Raw genomic sequence first — 19,070 nt, 5'->3', positions numbered from 1 at the left:
AGATATGTTTATTTGATGTGTTAAATCCTTTTTAGGCTTTTTTACTTTCCACAACACTCTCTTTAAGTGAATGAATTGCACACAGTGGAATAAAATATCCAATGTGTTCAAACTATATTGGGGTATAGCTTTTCTGTCTAATCTGCATATGTTTTTAATGGAATGTTTGCCTAGGCTATTTCTTGGCAGGATTTTAATAGTCAAAATATAAATGGCATCATTTAAAGACTGTACTACTTGGCTGCAAAACGCCTTAAAATTACAGGACAAAATTGTTGATGACAGTTTCTCTTCAGTTTTTTTTTAATTTTTTTTTTAAAGTTTCCCCTCAAGGAGGTTGTTCAGTGTTTACGACAGTGTTACTGGCCTCATTTTGTAGTTCAGTCAGTCAGCTTTCACTTTCATAATTCTGTTTTGCTAAAACAATCTGTTTAATGCTAAGGTTTTACCCCTTAAAGTTTTCGTATTTCCAAATGACTCCAACCTTTGCACTTACTCTAAAAAAAAAAAAAAAATTACAATCCATAGTCCCTGAATTAACTAACATGACTAAATCCCTCAGTACGGCTACTATTTGGAAATTCAATCTTCAATCTGATACTCAATCACACGGGTTTTATTCCTACCCACTTCCTGTAACCCTATACTTTTGGGTGAAAATATTAGCGGTCAGGATCGCCGGGCAAAGTGTAGGCACCAAGATTGCGGGAGTTAAATGTTCGCTTTGTGGGGCTGGAGTGAAAAACACAGTTTCAAGTTGAAATGCAAGAAGCTTGTTGTTCTTGCCTTACTCATTCATGCAAATTGGCGAAGGTATAATTGAAACAAGGTTGGCTGTGTTTGAGTCAGGGCTGCAGCTGAGCTCAGCTTAAAGGTCGCTGGAAATCAAGCGCTTTGTCAGTGAAGGCGTTCTGACTCCCGGCGATTCTAGACGCTGGGGAAGCGTCAGCCTCGGGCGGGCGTGAGTCGTCCATTTCTATGCAGTCTGGTACCTCACGTTGTTCTAAGGCTAAAGACGCCCCCTGGCCAGCTTTTTAACCACCGCGGATGGTTTTTTTCTCTGGGTGCAGCACAGCTGCTGCCAGCCCGTCCACAGACAGAGAGACCTTTGCTTTGACTCTCAGCCCCGAACATGCTCGGAAATGAGAGCAGATGGCACAGAGTCTGCGATTGCACTTTGCAGCCAGAAGAAGCAAGACTTACCCTCTGCCGGAACCCTCCGGAGATGACTTGGATAGCCACGTTCCCACGCGAGGCAGGCGGCCGGCCCGGATCTCAGTGGCCAGCGTGGTTCAAATGAGGCTGACCCCCAGACAGACACCACTGGCTCCATGGGTAGAGCAGAGGGCCTCTGAAAGCAGTGACAAAAAGAGCAGCTGCCTTCAGATCTCGCTGCAGCCCAGGTCCAGTGGGCGTCTTCCATCGCACACTGTTGTATCTGACGGGGACGATCTTTCCCTTACCGGTGGCCTGAAGAAGAGCGTTTGCAGCAGCACCGGGGTTGACAGTGAACTGCCCAGTGCCAGCGATGGCAGCCTCTTTGGTACTTCTGCCGCGTGCAGTGGCAGCCTAGGTAACTCCTCAGCCAGTGACAACGGGTCTTACAGCAGCAATGGCAGTGACTATGGGTCGTGTGCAAGCATCACCAGTGGAGGTTCCTGCACCAGCAGTGTTGTCAGTGACAGCAGTGGTTATGAGACCATTTTGGGTGGAAATTTTCCTTCGGACAACGCCTCCAACAGAAGTGTGCCAATCAACACTGCCCTTCATGAAGTTACGTACAGAAGTCCCAGCGGGCTTCCCTCTGCCCAGGACGACTCGGATCGTGGAGCAGAGCTTACGAAGCTGCCCGTGAGCAGGAACGCAAAGGTTCCACTGAAGCGCTGCACATCTTTGGTCATTTTCCCCAGAAGTCCTTCCAACACTCCACCAGCCTCCCCGACAAGCAGAGGTGCCTACCAGACCTCACACCAATCGGTTGTCTCTCCCACTGAAGCTGCGCAGCAGGAGGATGCTGCCAGCATTACCAAAGGCTTCCTGTCAACAGCTGTCAACGGACTTCGGTTGTCTAAAACGGTTTGCACTCCAGGAGAAGTCAGAGATGTACGGCCCCTCCACACCAAGGGCTTGTTGCAGAAGAAAATTGTCATTTCAAGTAACAGGCCCAAACATACTGTGTGTGAGAAGCTGCCTGAAGGATTTTCCTGTGTGTCGGTGCACTTGACCCAACAAAAACCGACCACATCAGATTGTGAAAACACACGTGGTGGTTGCACATCAGAGAGGTCAGAACTTCAGTTCCAGTCTGATCCGGACCATGGCATGCTCATGCAGAGGGCATCCCCTTGCTTACCGACTACACCAGACACAGATTACCTTATAAACATCCGTGGAGAGTTGGAAAGACCAAAGTCACAGATAAGCAAAAGTCATACTGCTTTGCAAAGGAGTGTTTCACTGGGTGGGACATACCCAAATATTTCCTGTTTATCCAGCCTGAAGCACAGTTGTTTGAAGGGGGGACCATCTCAGTTGCTCATAAAGTTTGCATCTGGGAATAATGGTAAAGTTGATAGTTTGTGGAGAGAAAGAGACTTGGCAAATGAGCTGTCCGGTGTCTGTACGGTAAGTGTCTTTTGGTCCTGTTAAAAACTGACTTGAGTTAGAGTGACTTCCTCAAACTGTAAGTTATACTGATCATAATTGATTCTAACAGTATTTGTTCCTTTCTGACCCTTAGCAAAGGAGTATTTGGAAAGCAGCAGCTTTGTATTTTTAAATCTGAAGAACTCCCCACAGTTTCCACTCTGTTATTTTACCAGTGGGTAAACTACTGGTAAAGTTTTTCTTTGATTTAAATCATAAAATTCTTCTAGAACTGGCTGGGTCTTTCTAACACTCAGTCCTGCGTGTTTGTTTTCGTGCTCAGCCCCAGGTGCTATTTCCCTCCCTCAGAAATAGCCGTTCACGTCTCTCCCCTCTTCGTCAGTGTGAAATAAAGCCGCGATGGGACTCTTTCAAAAAGAGTCAGCCCCTACACTCATAAACGAATGTAGAAGAAATGCCTTTAAAATACATGCATTTGTAAGATTTTTTAAAAAGCCGATTATGTGTTTTAAAAAGAGAAAAAGTTAATGGGTTTTGCATTTATGTGTACTCTAACCACAGGAATGCTGTTTCCACCCTATTTTTCTTGAGTTACCAGTTAATGCCGCCTCCCAAAATGTAACTCACTTTTTGAACAGTATTGATTTCTAAATTTTATTTGTTTTAATTGGCTTAAACTTACTAGGTAATTTCTACAATTTTCTATTTGCTACATTAGTTTGTTGTTTTGACAGTGTTGCTTTATTTTATTAGTAATTTAACTCTTAACAGAGTTTAGCCAGATGGGCTCTTTATGTAATTTGGCCTTTCCAAAGCATTTAAAGTGTTTTGAGCTAAAGTAGCCTCTAAAATTTCTGTATTTGGAAGGTCTTGCTAAATTCCAGGAACTATAGTTGTTTTTTCTGACTATATTAGCTCTAGATTGACAGCACGTAGGTTTTTCTCTTTTCTTTTTGGTTGGGGGCAGGGGACCGTACCTGGTTTTGTGACACCCAGTATCTATATTAAATGTTGGGGGAAATTTTAGATACTGTCTAAACAGAGTTAGAAAATTAGGTAATTGGGTTATTTTTCTTCCTTTTGAAGTCTGGCAGATATAATCGTTGTTCCCGAAGTTAACCTAGGTAGTTACTTCACTGGAGATAAAGAGATCAGATTTCAAAAATCTGATGTATTTTAGAGTTCTTCATTTCATTTGCAGAATTCTTCTAAAACAGTTTTAAGGTCATTATAATTGATTTAATTCCTTCCCACAACCATCACACCAAAAAGAGGAGAGCACTGGGGTCCTGAAGCAACATCAAAAATCTGCTGACTCAATCAGTGTTAGAGACTTACTTAAGCTCAAGAAAACCTGAAAAAGCCATTAATCTGCAAATAGCCCAAGACAGTTGTTATTGTGGTAACATTATCATTTGTCACTGATGCTTTCCAAGGGGCCGCTCTAAATGTACCCAGTGAAATAGAAGCTAAATGATGTTTGCATTCCTAAGAATGTGTGTTTTCACGGGCCTTTAAACGTTCTAGCAAACTTACAAATCCTGCTTTGTGACAACCTAATGCCTAGCTTTGTGCCCAAACTCTGTTGGTTGTGAAAGAATCCAGAAGGTGCCGTTTGTCTGAGAGCTTTAAATTGTTCTTCAACGCGTACTGAACAATTACCTTATAAAAAAAATACTGTAAGCAATGTAACAGTTATATTTACTGTCTGCTGTGTCTAAGTTAATCTTCCTGAAAAATGGCAAATCAAGGGCTACGGTAATCCCTTTTCTAAACACAGTGGCCGCAGTAATGACATTTCAGAAGTAATACTGTGTTTATCAATAATGATACATTAATCTAATTATAGTGCTTTATTGTAACTCGCTTATAAATAAACAGCTCCCAAAATATTTCCCGTGTCTCCAGTTAGTCTGGGTTCATGTTCAGATGTGCTGAGTCTGCATTCACATTTTAACAAGTTGACACTGGAGTCGCTCTGGGCAATGCCAGCTCTCTGTACCGAGCAGCAGTGAAATCAAATAACTGCTTTGGTCAGAGACCCTGGTGTCTGAGGCAGCGAGGTCTCCAGATTCTCTTCTCGTGTGGTTAGCTACCAGCTTCCAGCAGCCTAGCGTGAGTCTATAGCCTTCTTACAACCCCAGCTTGTAAATGACGAGTGAAGGCTTTTTACCTGTGTCTGAGGCACAGGCTTTCGTCTGTGCTGACAACCAAGACTCACGGCGGGCTTGTGAAGCCTGCAGCACCATGTCTGTTTCAGGGATAGCAAAAAACAACCGGCTTTTGTTTTTGTCTGCTTGTTTGTTTTTAGTGCATTTCAAATGCAATATTATATAGGCACAGTCAGTGTGATGGCCTTTGGTCTGCGCAGAGGAGTTTGGTGTTTCCCTGATGAGTGTGGTAGTTAGGCTCATCAAGAAAACCATGAAGGAGCCAAGGGACATACACAGTTCTGAAAAATAATATTCAAGTTTCTAAAAGCTGTAGTTGGCTTACTCATTATTAGTTTACTTTTCCCCGTGTGATATGTTCTGAATATGCCTTGTTATGTTGTTAGTGTGCTCAGGGGTTCTGTTGCTTTCTTTAGTTACCTTTGAACCCGACCCTGGCTTGTATGTGGCTTCTGTCATCCACTTATGCTCATGTTTCGGCTAGAAACTCTTTCTGTTTATTTTCTTTTCATTATAAAAGGGTTTTCTGCTCACTGTCTAGTACTTAACCTGAGAGAAGCATTTTGCTTAAGCCTAAAGAAGTAGATCTTAAAATATTTTTGTTTTAATTATTATAGTCATTATTAATCTCAAAATGATACAGTTCAGTAATTTCCTTAATAAATCTTCTTAAGATCAATGTTTTAAATATTCACATGTTTCAGCATTCATTATTTTTCTAGTATTCTATAGCTTATGTAATTTAATGGACACTAAGACATCAAGTCTATCTTGAGTGACACTTAATCTTTCCTATTTAAAAAAATGTACAAATAAATGTCAACCCTAGAACTGTGGTCAAGCGATGTAAATAACCAGTTTTAGAGTATTTGGGGCCTGGCTTATTTGTTTAGAGATACCGTGTGTGGTATACTCTGTGGGTAGATCATTTCTAATTCACGTAACATACATTTCATTATTGGGCATTGAGACTAAAAAGGTAGATAACACATAATCCTTGTTTAAGGGGATAAATAGCCTTTCTAGAAACAGGGACAGTAAAATAATGTCACTAATGAAAGGGTGGTGTGTGAGAAAGAAGCATGGCGCTGCAGGGACCTGTTAGAAGCCGTCACAGAGGAGGGGGGTGACACTAGAGTTGGGTCTTGACAAGTGAGTTAAGTTTTCTAGAAATGTCCTGATGGATATTCCAGGCCAGGGATTCTCTTTCTCAGCACTGTAAATTTGGTACCAGATAATTTTGTGTCTTTGCATTGTTAGCTGTTGAGCAGTGAGCCTCACCATCACACCATAGACACCAGTTGCACGCCCTACCAGAGTGCTAACCAGAGGTGTCTCTGCCACATATCCTCCAGGGCAAATCGCCTCCTGGTAAGAATTGCTCCTTTAGGCAGAAGTGTTGGCGCATGAAGGCCAGAAATGTTTGAGGACTTTATGTTGTAAGTTACTCAGTATGACTCAGTTGGAGGTGCAGTAGCTCTGGCACCTGGTGCTGAAGAGAAAGTCTTCTATGTCCTGTTAACAGACAGCACTTAGTGGCCAGCCATCTTTATTGTATTTAAATAATTTTAAGTGTGTGGGGGTGTCTGTGGGGGTGAGGGTAGGTGTCTGAGAGACCAGAGCTGGAGTTGGGTCCTAGAAACCTAACTCAGATCTTCTGTAGGAGCAGTATGTGATCTCAGCTGCTGAGGCTGCATCTCTCCAGCCCCATCAATGGGAATTTTTATTCAAAACTGTTCACTTTTGTGTTTTGTTTTTGTTTTTTTTTTTTTTTCCAAGACAGGGTTTCTCTGTGTAGCCTTGACTGTCCTGGACTCATTTTGTAGACCAGGCTGGCCTCGAACTCACAGCAATCCGCCTGCCTCTGCCTCCCGAGGGCTGGGAGCCAGTACACAGTCCAGGAAAGCTTGGTGACAGGGAGTCAAGGGAAGGGCTAGGAGACTGCGTGCACTGCTGCAGAGAACCCAGTTGTCTGTTACATGTGGCGGTTGGGGGCGCCATTAGTGACTCCAACAAGAGACAAGTGCGAAAAGCTGAGGACGGCAAGCGTGGGTGCCGCCATGCAGTGAGTGTGATGAGAAGGTATGCTTTAATGGTTGATACATAGGAGACTCCACGTTGGGTGATTTGAAGGTGAATAAGACAAACTCTATCTCTACAAAGAAAGCGTTGTCTTTTCCAGGAACAGGAGGCATTCTGCTCTTTCACCTTGGAACTTTAGATAGGAAAGCGTAGGTGGTAAAACCCAGGCTGGATGCTGGCCTTAGCCACAACTAATCTTTAAGAACATAGCACTTTTATTACTATTTTGAGAATTTCATGCATGCAAACAGTGTGTTTTGATCATCGTCACCCCTGACTCCTCCCAGATCCACCTTCCTCCTTTCCCCATTCCAACTCTATTCTTTTTTTTTTTTCCTTAATAGCCCACAGGCTCCGATTTATGCTGTTCATATGCTCATGCGTGTAGGCCATCCACTGGAACATGTGAGCAGCATTGCTCTGCTCTCTCAGCCTCTTTTTGACACCAAAAATAAAATAGCCGACAAGATGGTTCAGCAGGTAAAGGCACTTGCTGCTAAGATTGATGACCTGAGTTTAATCCCAGGGACCCACATGGTGGAGAGAGAAAACCAACTCCCACAAGTCCTCTCTGACACATGCACTGTGGCACATGTGTGTGCGCACATATAGAAATAGATAAATACAACAAAACATTTATGGAAAATAGAGCCTCTATGTAGAAGTGAGTCAAGGCTTTTAAGTCCACTTCCTAGAAACTGGGGAGTAGACAGCAACGTCAGTTTCTTGTAAGATACGGAGCCTGCTAAAAACCTTCTGGATCGTGATGGGTGACAAGACAAGATTAGACCTGGAGAGGCCAGGCCTGGGAGCACCGCCAAAGAATTGTTGGGTGTGGCCAGGCCACCTGCTGAGGTTAGGGGGCTGAAGGGAAGGCTGGGAGAAGGGGAAAGCAGTTCGTTATCTGTTAGAACATTCCCAGAACACCTGAAGCACTGCTGGTGTCTGCTTCAGGCTCTGGGGGGGCGGTCAGTGGCTGTTGAAAGCAGCTTTGCCTTCACTAAGGTTTAAAACCTGCTGGTATGTAAGGCCACCCAGGGCTGCTCGTGAAAAGAGAAGAGAAGAGAAGAGGAGAGAGAGAGAGAGAGAGAGAGAGAGAGAGAGAGAGAGAGAGAGAGAGAGAGAGAACCTTGACTAAGCCAACCAACACTTTTCTAGACAGTGTTTTGGATATCTGTGGGAGGAAGAAAGGATCCAGCCTTCTTGGGACTTAGAGAAACTGCAGAGCCATGAGCCCTGGGGCTTTCTAGAAAAGTATGTATAGCCCGGTGTGGTGTTGCACGCCTTTAATCCCAGCACTCGGGAGGCAGAGGCAGGCGCATCGCTGTGAGTTCAAGGCCAGCCTGGTCTACAAAGTGAGTCCAGGATGGCCAAGATAACATAGAGAAACCCTCTCTCGAAAAAAAGTATGTTGCCAAGCAAAGAATTTGCATTAAGAATATTAACAGTAAATGAAAATGAGGGCATGGCCGGCTGCTCCTGGGTTTGGTTGAGGATAGGGTTATATTGTAGATGTGAGTAAGAGCACAGCCAGAGGCATCTGGAAGGGTCCAGACTGAACTGGGCCATGACAGGGGGAGGGGAGAAAAGGGGGAGTGAAAGAGGACAAAGAGAGAGCCTGCCTGCCTTCACCTGAGTGTGGGGATTAAAGGTACATGCATATCTTTTTAAAAATTTATTTTTAACTTATGTATTCCTTTTATATCCCGTTCACGGCCCCCTCCCTCCTTCCCTCCAGGCCCTGTCCTCTTCGCCCCTCCCGCTCCCCTTCTCAGAAAAGGGGAGTCCCTCCCTCCTTCCCACACATACACAGCATCAAGTCTCATCAGGACTGAGCTCATCCTCATCCACTGAGGCCAGGCGAGACAGCCCCAAAATTCAACCATTTTGGAAATCAATTTGGTTCTTTCTCAGAAAATTGGGAATAGTGCTACTTCAAGACCTAGCCATACCACTTCTGGGCATAGACCTGAAATATGCTCCACCACACAACAGGAACATTTGCTCAACTATGTTCACAGCAGCTTTATTCATAATAGCCAACCTAGTGCCCCTCAACAGAAGAATGGATAAGTTACATATCTTTAATCCCTACACTCAGGCAGAGGCAGGCGGATCACTGAGTTCTAGCACAGCCAGGGCTATGTAGAGAGACCTGTCTCAAAAAAAATAAATAAAAAATAAATAAATAAATAAAATAAAAGGCTATTCCTGAGTGCTTAACAGCTTCTCCAGCGCACCAGGATGTAGTGAATCTGCTGTTTCTGTCAACACTTAGTATTGTCTACATTACAGTTCAAGAATTTAGAAAGTGAGAGGCTGGAATTCATCATCGAACACAAAACAATTTCACAGAGAATAGGACATTTAAAGAATGGATGTATTGGGCTAGAGAGATGGCTCAGAGGTTAAGAGCACTGTCTACTCTTCCAGAGGTCCTGAGTTCAATTCCCAGCAACCACATGGTGGCTCACAACCATCTATAATGTGATATGATGCCCTCTTCTGGCCTGCAAGTGTACATGCAGATAGAGCACTCATATACATAAAATAAATAAATAAATCTTTAAAAAAAAAAAAAGAATGGATGTATTACTGTTCAGATCTGTTAGACATAGATGTCGATGGTGATTTTGGGGGTAGAATTAAAAAGGAAATGGAACCTTTATAACTTGGTGGATTTGATTATTTTCTATGTGAAGTAAGACATCAGTGGTGATTTAGTTTCCTGATACTGTATGTAAAATAATCAACACCTCGTTTATATTCAGATGTTTAGACCCTAAGTTTAGTCATCAAATGTGGACACACAAAAGAGACTGCATTTGTGTTTGGTGTGCTGTCAATCTTAATGAAAATAACGACAGCCTTAGATGGCAAAGTGAGTTCTTACCACCACGAGGTGACTTTCATTTGATGTTGAATAGTAGTGTATACACATCTTCTGTTCATAGGAGTAGTTGGGAATTAACAAAAATCTGGTGTTTGGAATCATTTGTGCTATTTTACTTTTAATCTACTTGTTTTTTATTTTATATCTGTGATTTGCCTGCATGTATGTAAGTGTATCATCTACATGCCTGGTGTCCACTGAACCATCTTTCCAGCCCCTTTGTCTTTTCCTTTAAAAATGGTTCTTATGTTAGGTTTTTCCTTCTCAGTATGATGGCTGAAAAGTATACAATTGGTGTGTTCGGTTTTCGTTAATTCTTTTGGATTATTCAAGCAACATTGCGTCCTTTAAACATAGCTTTGGACAGCCAGGCCTGATGGCTCACACCTTTAATCCCAGCACTCGGGAGGCAGAGGCAGTCAGATCGATGTGAATTTGAGGCCAGCCTGGTCTACAAAGTGAGTCCCGGACAGCTGAGGCTACCCAGAGAAGCCCTGTCTCGAAAAACAAAACCATAGCTTCTGGCATGCCAGTCAGGACCCTAATGACACTGTTTAACTCTTAAACTGCACCATGTAATGATTGAGACATTTGTATACTGTAAGGGCACAGTTGTGGCTTCTCCTTTTGCTGCCTTAGAGGAGAAAGTTTGAAAATCATCTTTCTGTACCTTCAAAGTGCTACTGAAAGCCATGTATTACTTTTCGACGTCTTAAAAACCTTTGCAATTGTTCTTCCCCTACATGAGCTTAAGTGACTTCATCCAGGGCGTGGAGATGTGGCTCCTGGGCTTAGAGCACCTGCCCTGAGTTTGGTTCCCAGTAACTACTTCAGGCATTGGTGAATAAAGTCACGGCCCCTTTGGGGATCTTGCTGGCTGAGGGTGACCCAGCAGCCTGGCAGGGACAGATCACCAAAGTAGGCTATTTAAGCAATGACTGAGTGGTTCTCCTAAATGAATCTCTCGTCCCCGGGGTGAGTGCCAATGGAATATTGTGCTCCTGACTCAAGGATTAGTTTCCACAGTAGACTGATTCATAGCGTACACGTTCCCCTAGCTGGTACCCTAGAACTTGATGTCTGAGTAAGAGACCAGATCAAGTTTTCTGCAAGGAAAATCAAAATGGAGAAAGACTTTAGAGGACATTTCAGCAGCAGCCGCCAGACTAGCCTTCAGTTGTCATTGTATAATGACGTGAGTTCCTCTGAGCCTGATGTTAGATCCTCCGAGTAGTTGCCAAGTTCCGAGTGTCTGTTTAAGCCAAGATGGCCTTTCCTCAGCCCTCTCACAGGGCCATGAAGCTGAAGCAAAAAAGTTTAAAATAAAGTACTTACCAGAAGCAGATTGTGAGTCCAATGGGAGGAGCAAACGTTTTTCTAGGATTTGAAGAGCTTTTAGTTTAGAAGGGAGGGCATCAATTTATAGAGAGCGGCCGGACGGAATACGATAATACAGAATAATCTCCAAATGTCTAATTCACACAGCTGACCATTCACGTTCCGAGTGTTTGATGGCCCATACACGTTACGTTTTTATCCCAGTAACAGCATGACTCACTGAAAAGTTAAATGTTGCTTTGTTAAGGATTTTCTGTCTGTTCTGTTTCTAGAATTCCTACTGACCAAAGTTGGCACTTTTTAGATTGATCACATAATTGGGTTTCCTCTCGTTTTTTATTTCTTCTTTCTTTATTATTCTTATTTTGTTTTGTTATTTGGTTTTTTGAGACAGGGTTTCTCTGACATCCTTGGCTGTCCTAGACTCACTTTGTAGGCAAGGCTGGCCTCGAAATCAGAGAGATCTGCCTGCCTCTGCTTCCCTGAGTGCTGGGATTACACCCAGTTTAGTTTTAGTTTTAAAATTATTTGAAAATTTTAAATGGTGTGTGTGTGCATGTGCGCGTGCTTACTTTTGTTTGTTTTGAGACAGGATCTCATATTCCAAGCTGGCCTGGAAGTCACTGTTGCAGCCAGGAATGACCTTGAACTTGAGATGCTCCTGCCTCCACCTGGTTTGTGCTGTGCTGGGGGTTGAACTTGGGCTTCCTGCTCACTAGGGCTTGCGGGTCAGCTATCCCAGTCCAACGGCGGTGCCAGACTCCAGTGGGAAACACTGTCTGGGAAAACAGAAACAAAAATCCACAGATGGCTAGTGCCTGAGGAATTGTACCTGAGATTGTCCTGTGGCCTCCACATGTTTGTGCACACAAGCACCACACACTTGTGCACACTTGTACATCCCCAAAGGTGTGTCTGAGGGTAGGAGAGGTGGCAGAAGACACCACAACGGCCTCCTGGGGCAGTTTGGTGTGTGAGGCCAACCAGCATTAAGTCTAAAAGCCTCAGCTAGGATGTCTCTAACTTGGAGGAAAGCTTGATGCAGAGTACAAAGAGCCAGTCAGTAGGTCTTCAGCCACGTTTCTAAAATCTGCCAGACAGTTACTCCTTCCACATGAGAGATGGAGAGCGAAGTGCTCGCTTGCCTGGCTCGGCCCTGTCGACTGAGGCTTAGCACCGTTAGGTATATGGTGCCCTTCCTCGGGCTGACAGGATTTGCAACCTGCAGGAGGGAAACCCAACCGGGAAAAGCTGCTTAGAAAAGGTTATTTTGGTAAAAATCACACCAGAAGGAAAAAACAAGTGTCTGGAGGAAAAATTCCATCGGGATGACTAAAGCCTGATGAATAATGTTCCCGGCCGAGCAGCGCGTGGCACCGTCAAGTCCCCTCTCAACGGCCATTGCTGAGTGACAGCAGCAGCTACAGATTATTAGCTAACGCTCCTGGAGAGTCACTTTCCCTTTTACCTGGTTCTCTTTTCCCAACTTGTGGCCAAAGGTGTGGGGTACTTTTGTTTTCTCTGATTACTTTTCCTGTTTTTCACGTGTGTGTAGTGTGTATGCACGCATTTGTGTGCGTGTGCTTATGGAGGCCTGAGGGATAGATACACATATGCAATCAATCAAGAGAGAGAGAGAGAGTGTGTGTGTATGTAGAGAGAGAGTGTGTATTGGTTTTGTTTTGTCTTTTAAGATTACATGTCAGCAAACCATGGAAAACTGAAGAGGATTTCTTCATCTCACTCATGAAACTGTAGTCTGACAGGACATGGCTGCTAGTGCCTGTAATCTCAGCGCTCAGAAGGCTGAGGAAAGAGGATTATGAAGTCCACGCCACGTAGTAATCTCTAGTGTAGTCTTAGCCACACTGAGAGAACCTATCTAAAAACAACAGTAAAACCCTGTAGAGTGAAAAACATGATAAACCGTAAACCAACGGACAGTAGCCTGGCACTGCGCATTGCTGTTTGATAAATGCCTGTAGCTAGTTGTTTATGGATTTCAAGGTTGTTCACCTGTAAACTGTGCCAATTATAAAATGCAGTTGGCCTCACAGTTAAACAGTGGGGACATACTGTGTGCAGTGTGGAGAGGCTTACTGACTCTTTGTGTTTACTTTCTGTGTGTGGGGTGCATTTGTGTGTGCATGCTGATTGCAGTGTGCTTGTGCGTAAGGAGGCCACAGGTGGGTGGCGCCTGTCTTTCTTTAGTGCGCTCACTGAACCTGTAGTTCACTAACTGGGCGAGACGGAATGGCCAGTGAGCTCCGGCGGTCTCTTGGCTCTGCGTCCCTAGTGCTGGGATACTAGCTTCTCACAGTACCATACCCAGCCTTTTTTTTTTTTTTTTAGGTTTATTATTTTTTTTTAATGTGTATGGGTGTTTTTCTTGCATGTCTGTGTACCATGTGTGTGCAGTGCCTATGGAGGCTGGAAGACGGCATCATGTCCCCTGGATCTGGAATTACAGACAGTTGTGAGCTACCATTTGGGTTCTAAGAACCAAACCCACGTCCAGCAAATATTCTTGCTGCTGTGTCATCTCTACCCCAAAACTCCCATGTCTTTTTTGTTTGTTTGTTTTTAAATTTATTTTTATTTAATTTTTTTTTGCTTTGTTTTTAAATTTAGTCTTTAATTAATTAATTAATTAATTTTGATTTTTTTCGAGACAGCATTTCTCTGTTTAGCCTTGGCTGTCCTGGACTTGCTATGTAGTCCAGGCTGGTCTTGAACTCAGAGCGATCCACCTGCCTCTGCCTCCCAAGTGCTGGGATTAAAGGCGTGCACCACCACTGCCCAGCTTGAAATTTCTTTTAAGTTATCTTCTTGATTTAAAGGTGCTGATACCTAAATTAAGAAACCCCACATACTATCCTGTCTTTATTTTTACCAGTTATTGAGATAGAAAGTTCAGTGCTTTTATCAGGAGACACTGGATGTATTGCCGGACTTGTGAGAACTGATTGCTGCTGTCCTGTAGAGTTGTTCAGTGCAGGGAGTCGTGTGTAACTGGAATCTAGTGTGTGGGTGTTTGGCCTGCATGGAGTGCCTACAGAATCCAGAAGCAGGCGTCAGAGTCCCTGGAACTGGAGTTGCCGACAGTTGTGCCTTGCCGTGTGTGTGCTGGGAAGTGAACCAGGGTCCTATGGAAGCTCTTAATCACTGAGCCATTGCTCCACTCTGCATTTCTGTGGTGAGATTCAAAGCCAGCGTTGTGTGTGTTCGGCCAGTACTGTACCACTGAGCTAGGCCAGTACTATACCACTGAGCTAGGCCAGTACTATACCACTGAGCTAGGTTCACAGCCCCTGAGCTTTGAGACTGTCTACTAATGTAGCTCGGACTGATTTTGAACTTGTTGTGTAGCCCAGCCTGGCCTCTAGCTGATTGTCTTCACGGCTTTGCCTCCCAAATACGGCATCGCAGGCCTGGGCATTCACACTTGCCTAAACGGCATCGCAGGCCTGGGCACTCACACCTGCCTAGGCGGCATCGCAGGCCTGGGCATTCACACCTGCTTAGACGTTCTTCAAGGGAAGTTTCCCTCAAAGCTTTTAAAGTTCTGATTTTTCAAATCACACTGGATTCACTTGAAGCCTAGTAGTCACCTTCTATTAATATCTGTCACGGTCAGCCACTGTGTGTCTTTCTAAAGCTAAAGCATTCAAAGGGCTGGAGAGCTGCTTCTGTGGGCAGCTGAGGACCCTGAGTTCAAGTCCCAGGACCCAGGTAGAAAATTGAGCATGGCACACATACACCTGTGCTGTGTGGAAAAGAGACAGGGTCTTTGGGTCTCGCCGGCCACCATCTTAGGTCCAGGGAGAGACCTTGTCTGAAAGTAATGATGTAGAGAGTGGTACATATGGTGAAACACCAACATTCTCCTGGCCTCTGCACACACGTGCACAGGCACACAAGCACATGTACACACACACAAATCATGTACACACACACATAAATCCTGTATACATATACCACAGACACACATACACACAAAGAGAAAAATGCATTTATAGAAATTTGCATTTCCACCTTTTTTACATTCTAAAAAGTATTTTTTTTAGGAAGCTAAAATTGATGTCATTAAAATCTTAGAGTATTATTTGGTTGCCAAACTGCCCACTACTAACAACACATTCTGAATTCTTTCTCATACTTTCAGACCTTCTTAAATAACTTACACTTTCCCGTGCTGTTTTGCTTCTGAAGCAAGCTGCTCGCCCCTCAAATGTTGGAAATAACTGCCTCAGAGAAATACTTGATACTGAGAGTGTGGAACAACTGGCTGGCCCGGGACACTGTAATGGAGATCACAGATGCTCTAGGAATGAGTTTAAGACGAGTATTTTTCCTTTGTAAGTGGAAAAAGCACCTCAGGCCGCCCTGTGCTTACAGCAGGCATGGCCTGGGCTTAGCCTGCAGTTCCCGCTCTCCGCAGACCAGCGGACAGGTTGTTAGCGCAGGAACACTGTTCACACTTCTGATACTGCAAATACAGTTCTTTGGGGGTTGTTTTATTTTGTACAGAAGTTCAGAAACTTGGTTCAGAGGGCGGGCTCAGGGTCAAGCCCCAGTCCGATCCCTGGAACCCCGTTCACAGAGTTGACCTGTGTGCTGTGGCATGCATGTGCCTTCTCTCCAGGTTCACACATGCATGCACACGCAACGCACACATGAAACTTCAGTTTTTAAAAAGGGAGATCATAGGGCTCTGCCAGTTAAGTGCTGACGTGCCACCGTGAGGACCTGAGGTTAGGAACGCTCAACCCACGTAAAAATTGGGTTTGTTAGCGTGTTCCTGGAAGCCAGGCTGCCGAGGCACAGCCCCGGGTTCAGTGAGAAACCCTGAAAGTAAGGCTGAGAGGAAAGAAGGCACCTGATGTCACTCCCCAGCCTCCATATGCACTCAGGCACCCGCCCACACTTAAGTGGATAAACTTCGTGTGAATTGTATTTCGGAGCTCTTTAAAATGTTTATGTTTATTTCAGTTACGTGTATGTGGGTCCAGGGGTCAGGTGAATGTGTGTAGCCATGGACGATGGAGTATCGGAGCCCCAGAGCTGGTTTACACGTTACCCTGGGCTGGCTGGCAGCAGTCTTCTGTTTGTTTGTTTGTTTGTCTTAAATATTTAATGAGTTTGTAAATACAGACAATTTACTTGCACATATGCCTGTGCACCACGTGTATGTCTGGTGCCCAAGGAGGCCAAAGTGGGCATAGAATCCTCTGGAATTGGAGTTTTAGACAGTTGTGATTCAAACCTCAGGTCCTCTTTAACTGCTGAGCAGCCTCTCCAGCTTTTTGTGTTAATTCTGGGATTTGAACCCAGGCCCTCAAGCTTGCAGAGCAAACGCTTTGACCCACTGCGCTCCCTCCCAGCCCCATAGCTAGTGTTTTTGATGCTCTCCATTCCTCTCTTTGAACCCGAACGTCGCTCTGGTGCCATTCGTTGTGTGCGGTGCTCCCTCCCCACATAGCCTCCCAGCCTACCAACGGTCAACGTGCCCCCTCCATCTGCCACACGTCTCTTCGTGTTCCTTTTAGTTCTCGCTGCTGGATGAGAATTCTAGGTACTTTTAGCCTTTGATAGACAGCGTTCTTTTGTCTTCTTGCTTTGTTTTTAATGGATAACCTGCCGTCGTTTGTTTTCTTCCTTGAAGTATGTGTCTACCGGGGTTAGAGAGGTGGCCCACATGATTAACAAGAGTACTAGCTGCTCTTCCTGAGGGGATTCCAGGTTCAATTCCCAGCACCCACATGGCAACTTACAATCCAGTTCTAGGAAATCTCTCCTGTCCTCCTTGGGCTCTGCATACACATGGTGCATACACACACATGCAAGCTAAATGTCCATACACGTAAGTGAAAAGGAAATAAAGATTTAAAAAATAAATTATGTGTATATGTGTGAGGGGAGGGGATGTGTACATCCCCAAAAGAAGGCATCAGGTAACACAGAGCTAGAGGTGAGGACAGTTGGGAATATAGGTGCTGGGACCCAACCCTGGTCCTCTGGAGAAGCAGCAAGCACACTTGGCCGCCCAGCATCTCCTCAGCCCCACCTTTCCCTGTGTGCAGAGGTTTCGGGTGTCTGTTTTGTTTGTTTGTTTGTTTGTTTCTTCAAATTTGGCTACTTTCAAAACTTCTCCACCATCTCCAGCATTTTAATAACGGTGAGCTTTTTCATTCTTCAGATTTATCAGGTGTTGGTTCGTTGGGTTTATTGACGTTTTAGCTTATATTTTCTCAGACACGGAAACACTTCGCCTACTGTTTTTAGTTTTTCAGATAATTTTCTGCCTTACTCCTCCCCCTCGTTTCGTGTCTGGTAACTTCAGCGTCGCTGCGTGTGATTCTTAATGGAGAGGGTGCACTGTGCTCGCTTTCCACGAAGACTCTTGACTGGGCTGCAGGAGCTGCTGTCCCTCGGATGAGCCTTGCACTTTCACTTGGGGGGCGGGGTCGTTGTCTTTCTTTCCCTGAGGTGCCCGCCCCTCCCCCCCCCACCCTCCCCCTTCTTGCTTTCCCACTGCATTGTTAACTCTACACTTGGCTTTCCCACCCCTCAAGCCAGAACGTTGCAGATGTTTGCTTAAGGACTAAGCAGCGCCATGTGTGCTGTGTGGGCGTGTGGCTGTGGGTCATGCGTGGCGGTGTTCTTCCTCCAGGGTTGGCTCCCTGCTTCTGCTGCCATTCCGTCGTGCGCTCCTGTGTTTTGTACTTTGCCTGAGTACATAATAATTATCTGCAGAAGGACTGGTTTGTGACTGCTGCGTTACCAGAGAGAACATCACATTATTTTGCTTTTTTTTTTTTCCTTCATTGACTTAGAATCGCTGCTGCAGTGAGTTAAACAACTGGCTTTTGTGTATGTGAACAAAGAGTCTCTCGTCAAAGCGTAACAGTGAAATTGATGTGTCTGTAATGCTGTTTCTCCTTTGTTTTACAGACACGAGATGATTTCCTAGGTCAAGTGGATGTCCCTCTCTATCCTTTACCGGTTAGTACAGGTGTCCGTAACTTTGGGTTTGTGTCTGTGGTTGCTAGTTTAATAACAGATAATGTGAGTGTTGAGTATATGAGCTGTTTGCTGAAATTCGCCTCAGTTTTCCATTCCACTCTTCTCTAAGACCCTGTACATGAACTCCAACAAGAAACAGAACCACTGGGATTGGTTAGCGGGATGGAGACAGGGGTTAAAGGGCTTGGAGCTATCCCCATACGCAGAACAACCGGAGCCCAGCCTCTCAGTCTGGAGCTAAGAGACTGCGCTATGGTGAAACTGAGAAACCCTGAGAACTTAGTTGGAGCCGGGTTGGGTGGCACACTCCTGTAATCCCAGGGAGGCAGAGGCAGGAGGATCACTGGGTTAGAGGCCAGCCCGGTCTACAAAGCAAGCCTAGGACAGCCAAGGCTACACAGAGAAACCCTGTCTTGGGAAACAAAAACAAACCACCAAAACAACAGCAACAAAGCAGAAAGTTGGTAAACTTCATGGGAGAGAAGACGCTGCTCTTCTGTCAGTGTAGAGACCTGGCTCCGGGCACTGTTAGTGATCTTAAGCGGTCATGGATACATTGGAACTGCTCCTACTTTCCAGGCTGTTTGCTAGAATTCTCTCTACGCTCTAACCAACCCAGGCTGCTGACATTATACGTATCCCATGTTCCTCTGGAGCAGGGTCCTGCCTGTACTGCACTGCCTCCTGCCTACACCACGCCCCCTTAGTCCTGGGTTCTGCCGCAGTCCTCTTGCGCAGGAAGCAAAAGCCTGCTTACCAGCAGACCCTCTTAACAAGCTAAAACTGCCTTTCTCATTCTTCAGTTACGTCTTCGTGATATTATAAATATTGTTGAAAGTATTTAACCCCTTTTCCCATTTTAGACTGAAAACCCAAGACTGGAGAGACCATATACATTCAAGGATTTCGTTCTCCATCCAAGAAGGTCAGTAACTATGAGATTATAGCATATT

At 44.8% G+C, this 19,070-nt stretch overlaps 1 protein-coding gene across 1 annotated transcript in view; it reads left to right on the top strand.

The window, feature by feature from the left end:
* The window catches only part of NEDD4 (NEDD4 E3 ubiquitin protein ligase), a 94,249-nt gene that overhangs the window by 33,638 nt on the left and 41,541 nt on the right, over window positions 1-19,070 (top strand). Inside the window, exons 7-8 of the mRNA XM_084752891.1 lie at window positions 18,046-18,096; window positions 18,981-19,042. Of these exons, the coding sequence (XP_084609017.1) occupies window positions 18,046-18,096; window positions 18,981-19,042 (113 nt within the window). The remainder of the gene's footprint in view (window positions 1-18,045; window positions 18,097-18,980; window positions 19,043-19,070) is intronic.

The sequence above is a fragment of the Acomys minous genome (genome assembly GCF_964271855.1).
Source record: "Acomys minous genome assembly, chromosome: 13".
NCBI classification, from domain to species: Eukaryota; Metazoa; Chordata; class Mammalia; order Rodentia; family Muridae; genus Acomys; species Acomys minous.
The sequence above is the reverse complement of the archived record's forward strand: the minus strand, read 5'-3'. Positions and strand labels throughout refer to the sequence as shown.